The sequence below is a fragment of the Diabrotica virgifera genome, chromosome 8 (assembly GCF_917563875.1).
Source record: "Diabrotica virgifera virgifera chromosome 8, PGI_DIABVI_V3a".
NCBI classification, from domain to species: domain Eukaryota; kingdom Metazoa; phylum Arthropoda; class Insecta; order Coleoptera; family Chrysomelidae; genus Diabrotica; species Diabrotica virgifera.
The window spans coordinates 118390386-118398770 of NC_065450.1; the positions used below are offsets into that span (position 1 = coordinate 118390386).

The 8385-nt window shown below is 36.3% G+C and overlaps 1 protein-coding gene across 1 annotated transcript; it reads right to left on the reverse strand.

Moving 5' to 3' along the window:
* Positions 1-2893: 2893 nt before the first annotated feature.
* LOC126890245 (uncharacterized) lies at positions 2894-4831 on the reverse strand. The gene has a single exon (XM_050659101.1). The coding sequence runs from the start codon at positions 4829-4831 to the stop codon at positions 2894-2896; it is 1938 nt and encodes a 645-aa protein (XP_050515058.1).
* Positions 4832-8385: the final 3554 nt, after the last annotated feature.

Below are 8385 nucleotides of genomic sequence, written 5' to 3' on the forward strand. Positions count from 1 at the left end.
ATTCAGAGGTATCCCCTTTGAGAAGCAACTCATATAGTTCCTTCAATTGGTTTTGTGCACCGAGAAAGTTCGTGCCATTATCGCTGAAAATGACACTAGGATTGCCCCTTCGGGCGATAAACCTTTTCAGAGTTAATAAGAACGCTTCAGTAGAGAGACTGGAAATTAATTCCACATGCACAGCACGAGTAGCTAAACATACAAAACTGCCATATAGGCCTTAGTAAGGCCTTAGTCTTAATTGGAAATGGACCACCAAAATCGACTCCAACGTTTATGAATGGGCGCGAAACTTAAACTCTTTCTTTTGGGAGATTAGCCATGATTTGAGAAGCGACTTGTGCGTTAAAACGATAACAAGTGAGACAATTTTGTATTATACGTTTGATTTGTCGAAGACCATCCAGAGACCAAAATTTCAATCTAACATTGGAGAGTGTGTTTTGAGGGCCGGAGTGTAGAAGTCTTCGATGCTCTCGGGTAAGTAATAAATTGACAATATGTGATTTCGAAGGTAACAGCAGAGGGAATTTTTGACCATAAGGAACATCCGAAAGGAGAAGACGACCGCCTAATCGTATCATTTGAGAGGAATCTAGAAAGGGATTCAATTTACGAATGGACTTATCATTAATCAGACGATTATCCATTAAGAGTTGGTTTTCCAAACTGAAGAAATGAGACTGGGTCAATTTGATAATCATTAACTCAGAACTAGAGAGTTCATTTGGAGCAAGCGGACCGATACGTCTATGAGACTTATATTGTGAATAAAACGAAGGCAATATGCAAAAATTCTCTGAAGTCGAGCGAAGCATGAGAATTTGCAGAGAATATCATACATTTGCGAATCTGGTTTTCTGATCAGATGAGTAACCTTTTTGAGTTCAGGCAATTCATCAACATTAATACTCGAAGGACCATTAGATACACAAGTGTTGAAATCAACGTGTGGATCTGACAAAAATTGAGGACCATTAAACCAAAAATCACAATCAAGCAACTGCGAGGGTGCAGCACCGAGAGATAATATATCCGCAGGATTGTCTTTCGATCGTACATGTCTCCATGTATGGTTGGAGGTGAGTTCTTGTATTTGAGTTACTCTGTTGGCTACAAAGGTAGACCAACGAGAAGGGTGTGAGTTAATCCATGCGAGAACGATTTCTGAGTCTGTCCATAAATTGACAGAATTTATTTGAGAGCGTGATGGAATCAAAACAGAGAGAATCTTCGAAACAAGATTGGAGAGTAATAATGCTCCTAGAAGTTCTAATCGAGGAAGAGTAACAACCTTTACAGGACTAACACGACTCTTTGAGGAGATTCGATGGCAAGAGATAAAGCCATTTTCGTTTGAAGTTCTCAAGTAAACGCAAGCACCGTATGCGTTAAGACTTACATCTGAAAACCCATGTATTTGAATACTTATTAGATTGCTAGAATTTAGCAGCAACCTGGGAATCTTGAGATTAGAGAGGTGAGGAAGTGTTTCTAAAAATAAATTCCATTCTGAGAGCAAATTTGAACTAAGACAGTCATCCCAATTCGATTTTTCCAACCAAATCTTTCTCATAATTAACTTGGCAGTTACCACTACGGGGTTAACCAATCCGATAGGGTCGTAAATTGAAGCGATTAAAGAGAGAACTTCTCTTTTTGTATAGGTATCCTTGACGGTAACCTTTGGCAAAAGAACTGAAAAATGATAAGAGTGAGAATTCCAACATAAACCGAGAATTTTATTCGTGTGATTGTCGGGATTAATTACATAACTAGCTTCATCAGAGATATGAGAAATACTTGCGAGAAATTCAGGAGAGTTTGCACACCATTTATGAAGTGAGAAACAAGCGAGTTTTAAACATTCGGTTAATTGACGATGAATCTTGAAGAGTGTTTCGAAATCATTGCAGCCGTACAACACATCATCGATGTAACAGCAATTTAAAAGAGCATCACTAGCCAGGGGGAATTGCCGGAATTGGTCAGCATTTCTTTGAGCTAACTCCTTAAGACATCTAGTGCTGAGAAACCCAGAGTTATTTAATCCATAAGTGATAGTTTCGAGTTGAAGACATTTCAAGTCCTCTTGAGGGGAATCACGCCATAATATATTCAACAGAAAAACCTGTTCGGGATTCACTCGAATTTGTCTATACATGTGACGTAAATCTGCTACAATACAGTATTTAAACAATCTGAAATTTATCAAAATGTCGAACAGTTCGCGTTGTACTGTATAACCAGGAAGCATTATATCATTGAGACTTAGATTTGAGGTAGTCTTCATACTACCATCAAAGACAACACGCAACTTATTTGTTACGCTATCTTTCAAAACACAATGGTGAGGAATAAAATATTTTAAATCAGAGTGAATATTTCGAGTGGAGAGAGGAACATATCTGCAATGTCCAAGTGCAATATATTCGTGAATAAATTGTTTATACTGTGAGTACAATTGATCCGACTTGATCAACTTCTTTTCGAGATTTAGAAATCGCTTCTTTGCAAGGAAAAATGATTCGCCCAATTTTTTATGCTCGTTTGGAGATATGAAAGGAAGATCTACTTGGAATCTACCAGAGGCTAATATTTTAAGTGACGATTTAAAATTGTCTTCGGCCTGTTGCTCCGAAGGAGTTAGGATTTTTGAAGTACAAGTAGGAGACAAGACTTCTTCAATTTCCCAAAACGACCATACGAGTGAATCGGTATTTTGAGCTTGAACGAACAAAGATACTTCATTTCGAGGTTGGGTATTTTCTTGGATGTTGAGTGTGGAATATGAGTCAATTGATCCAGAGGGATGAGGTACAATTCCACCTACAAGATATCCGAGATGAGTATTTGTTAAAGTGGGAAGATTAGGGCCTAACTTTATTAAACCTTAAGTGAGTAAGTCGAAATAAATATCTGCTCCAAGCAGCATTTGAACTTCGGCAGGAGCACAAAATTCTGGATCAGCTAGATGAATGTTTGGTGGAATTTTGAGAGCATTAAAATCCAATGTCATTTGAGGATGCTTACACGTGATGGTTGGGAGAATGGCACAGGAGAGTGTAAATTGTTTCGTGGGATTAACGTTTGAGAAAATATTTAAATCCACCATTTTATTCGACGTCGAACAGATTTCGGATATACCAGAAATTTGAAGACTTTTTGTGTAAGGAATACACTTCAAGCGACTTGCTAATTCTTCAGTGATAAACGACAGCTGGCTAGCTGAGTCTGTGAGGCAGCGTACCTTAACAGGATTATTATGAGAGTCATAAATTGTAACACATGCTGTTTGGAGTAGAACCTCCTTTTTGCCTGAGAATGTAGAGAGAGATGATGCTTGGTAGACATCATTAGAGTCAGATTTATTTGCCTTTCGTGAGTTTGCAGAAGAGCTTGGAGTTTCGATTTGAGTATCGGGATCACGAGATGCATTACCGTGAGTACGAGAGTTTGGATGAACATTGTGAGACTGGCGAGTATTTTGAGAGCTATGATTTCCTTGTGAATCTTGAGAGTGGCGAGTATTTTGAAAATCAGTGTTTCTGTTCGATAGACTACGAGATTCTTGATTATTTCTTGGGATAAAACGAGAATTATTTGAGTTGCGAGTAGAAACGTTAGAGAAGTGGATCAATGAGTGATGTCTTCTGCCACACTTAGCGCAATTTGACGTAGAGGTACATGTACTTACCGAGTGACCACTAGCCAAGCAGTTGAGACACGCTTTCTTTACCTTGACTGTTTGATAACGCTCATCTTCAGTCATATTTAAAAATTCCTGACAAGTGTATATCTTGTGCGAGTTATTTTGACATAAAAAACATTTAAAGTACTGATTATTGTTACTATACTGCATATTATTGCTAACTGTGTTGAGGGAAGTAAATCGAGAGGATTGTTTTTGCTTAGGAGAGTGAGGACGCTCAGGAACGGGATTTTCGAGAACTTTACATTTTCTTTCGATAAATTCGAGGAACTCAGTTAATTTTGGGAGTTTTTTGATATCACGCTCGGTTTCAAATGATCTTTTTGTGTTATAGTCTAATTTTTGAGTAAAGAGATTAATGAGGATTAAGTCAGCGAGTTGACTTGAGACGTCTAGATTTGCTAAAGCAGCGAGATGACTTTTAATTTGAGTTAAAAAATCCCTAAGAGTGTGTGTATTTGGTTTTGTAACGAGAGGAGCACTTAATAAGCTATTCAAATGGCTATTTACTATTAAGTATTTATTTTCGAATCTATCACAGAAGTTTTTTACTGCGATTTCAAAATTGGAGTCGATTATTTCAAGATTGTCAATTAATTTTAGCGGTTCATTTTTTAGCACTGATTTGAGATAAATAAGTTTTTGCGCGTTGGATAGTTGTTTATCATCTGTTATTAATTTTGTGAAAACCTCGAAGAAACTGGTCCATTCGGATATTTCACCGGAGAAAAACGGGCTTCTTAGCTCCGGAAGCTTTACATTTTGATTTGTGCTGACAGACGGTGTTACATTAGTTACAATGGGTGGAGTCTGAAACGGTTTCGCAGATAAATGTGTGATTCTCTCGTGCAAATATGAATCTAAATTATAATACTGCTCTTCAACTACATCCCTATCTGAATTGTATTTTTCGAAATCTTCTAATTCGAGTTCCTTTTGTAGGACGAGATATTCGCGATAAGTTTCGTTTAATACGTTTTTTCGTGCAATGTATTGACCACACTCTATGACTGCATTTTTATTTTTTGAGACAAATGTCTGAATTCTAGTAATGGAAGCTTTCGTGTGCCCCCTCAATTTTATAATTTTTGCAACATCAGTCGTTTCAACATCAGTCATTTTGGAAACGTGAAGAAATAATACAAATTTTTAAATACAACGAGAGTTAGTTTGTACCATAAATGTAATATCTACTTAAACAGCAATAAACAACCATAAAAAATACATGCAATAACGATACAAAAATAATTCAATAAACGTTTAACAATAAGTGACCAAACCGCATAAAAACCACTACCGCATTTTAAATCAACACGACGCGAAACTGAAAACCTGTCTCTTTCACCTGTAATAAGGCGAGTAACTTTTGAAAGGCGAGGGGAAAACTGGAACCTGGTAGGTACCGACGACCAACTTCGAGACGAACAATAAAACCCGCTTTTCTACGTTCGGTGGCGGCTAAAACTTCGAATAATAATAAAACAACTGCTTCTGTCTCGTCCGGGACGGTAAATTCGATTTAGTGTGAGAAATTCAAATATATTTTTTCTTTGTGAGAAATGAGAGAAAAATAAAACTGTTTTTTACGAGTAGAGTGAAGATCTTGAGGTTACTATGTTTGAATAAGCGAAAAATGATCACAGTCGTGGTTTTTGAAATGATTCTCGAACTTCCGGCTTTTACAGGAGAACAGGACTACTTCCGGGATGAATAGGGTCAACATCCGGCTCGAACAGGAACAAATGAACGGAGTGGGGGGTTGAATTGTCCCCTCTACCTCGTACAAGTCGCCTGTTTTGGGCAACTACCTTCGATGTGGTGGTTCGGGTTAAATTAAAACTCTGCAGGGATTAAGCTAATATAAACGAATTTACCTTCTTTATTTGGAGAATCATTTTCACAAAAACAAACTAAAACTCACTACTTACTAACTTTTACAAAACTATTTCGCATCTAGCGATCTAAATTTACGATGCATGTTGCTTCGTTGAGTGTAGGCACACGAATGCTAAAAAAGGCGGGAGAGAATCACACTCCCAAGCGATTACACAAAAAACTCGGTTTCAGACCCGACGCATAACAAATGTATTTTAAGAAAAAATGAGAAATATATTTAACCCCTCATCATCCAGTATTTCAATGCATAATTTTCCTTCTACAATACCTTTTATTATAGTGTTATTTCTATGTACAAAAAGTTGGATGGGTTTAAAATGAATGTTTAAAAAAAAATAAGATAAATTGTAGAGCGCATTTTTAAATTTTCTTAAAAATCTTCCTTTTTCTCGATGTAAGTTGAAAATAATAAGAGATACAGTAATGAACAACAAAAACAAAATTTTCATCTAGAAAAACCCTACATTTTTGTATGGTATCTTTGTTTCGTATCTCTTATCATTTTCGAGTTACATCGAGAAATTTTTAAGAAAATTTAAAAATGCGCTCTATAATTTAATCTAATTTTTTGCAAAAACCATTCATTTTAAACCCATCCAACTTTTTAAACATAGAAATAACACTATAATAAAAGGTATTGTAGAAGGAAAACGATGCATTTTAATTTTGGTGGATGAGTGGTTAAATACACTTCTCATTTTTTCTTAAACATTAGTCATCAATTTTTTTGCAGCATATCTCGTTTAGTTTGAATATAATCGACATTTAATATTGCTCATTTGAAAGGTCTTTTTAAGCAATACAAAAGGTATCGGTAGCATTATACACCTAAAATCGACCGTTTCTCTGTTATTTCAAGTTGAATACACCGATTTGAGCATGCCCCAAAAAACAAACTCTATTCACCTACCATATCTCTTTTTGTATTATAGAAGATCTATAAAGGAACTAATCTCTTTATTTTTTCGATACTCGAAAGCAAAAGCGAAAGATATTCGCAAAAAAACCGTCCGAAAAGGTGTCATTTTTCAATTGAGTTTTCAAAAAAAAATTGTAGAATAATTTTTGCTTAGAATTAGGTTCTCTAGCCACTTCCGTGGCTCTTTTAATTAAAAAAATTTCCACCCCCTTGAAGGGGTGGGAACCGCCCACAAGATAAAAGCGCCATAATATATCGGGTAGACTTTGTTTCTTGAGCTATTCCCTACCTATTGAGAAAATATCGAGTAAATCGATGTAGCAGGATGGAATTCGTAGCCAAATACCCTCATTGACTGCCCTAATAGGTTCAAGTTGTCTGGGACAATTAAATCTGGGAGGGACTCTCGAATTGTCTTAGTCCATTTTTGCAATGGAAGGGTCTTGAAAGATCGTTCTGGATTCTGAACATGCTCGCTGCTCCTGAGAGGGTAAGTTCAGTTAAGATGAAACAGTATTTGGAATTCCACCTTGTCTAGGATAAGTTTATATCTATACACTGGTTCTATCAAACTGTAGGGTTTTTTCAAGAATCTGCTTCACTGTAAAGATTTGGTCTGTTGTTAAATTATTAGGTCAGAAACCCCACTATTCATTCAGCGTAAGGGAGCATTGTTTTGTACAATACGTTGGACAGTACTTTATATGCTAATGCTATATTGAGTAGAGTGATGCCTCAGTAATTATCACACACCATCCTTTTTTGTGAAGTGGACACAGTATGCCTAATGTTCAGTCTGTGAGTGTTTTTTTGTTGCTAGATTTGTTGCTTGTTTTTTTTTTAGTTTTAAAATAGCTTTTCTAATTTCTTCTTTCTTCGTTAGTAGGGAGTGGCTGCCAATAATTTTCTTTCATTTGAATAATGGGAGCCTCCATCACATCTTCATGATTGCCATTAAGCAGTTCTTCAACATGATTCGCTCATCTGTAAATATCTGTTCCTTGTCACTAATTACAAAACCATCTCTATCTTTATATGCTATTATTCAGGGTTTGAATTCCTTTCTACAGTTGTTTAGAATTTCTGTTGGTAGAATTTCCGTGAGTTTTTTCTGTTATGGTGGTTAACAATCTCGTTAAGAACATTTTCGTATTACTCTTCGTACTTTGGGCATTGTGTACATGGTCAGCCAATAAATTGTAAAAAGCATTTAACAAAGTCATTAAACACTAATATTTGGATTTCCATTAACCCTCCGGTAGCCACGTCTCGTATGAGACACACTGGGGTATCTAATGCAGCACATATAAAAAAACGGTATTAGATGTTAAAAATATCAAAAATTTGTTAGAATAAGAAAAGAAAAGACTATAACATAATGTAATGACTTCCTCTTCTTCTTCTTCTTCGTCTAGCCATTCACATCCACATCTGAACATAAGCCTCTTCTCAAATCTTCCTTTCCATTGTTTTTTTATTCTACGCTACTTGTAGCCAATTTTTCCCGGCAGTCCGTTTTAGATCATCTGTCCATCTCATAGGAGGTCTGCCTCTGGCAGAATTTTGACAGGCAGACCAACACTTTTGTGTTGGTATGGTCTCCAGGTTAGAATTGTGTTGTGCCATTTGTTTAGATCGCTCCTAGCTACATGTCAAGCATATTCCCATTTCAATTTTAATGTTTTTTGTACCACATCAGTGACTTTGGTTTTCTGTCTTATCCATGTGTTTGTTTTCCTGTCCTTAAGTGATATGCCTAGCATTGCTATTTCCATCGCGTGTTAAGTGACTCTGAGTATATATTCTTTTTTGTGATTGTCCATGTTTGTGCCTCATATGTTAATATCGGAATAATGCA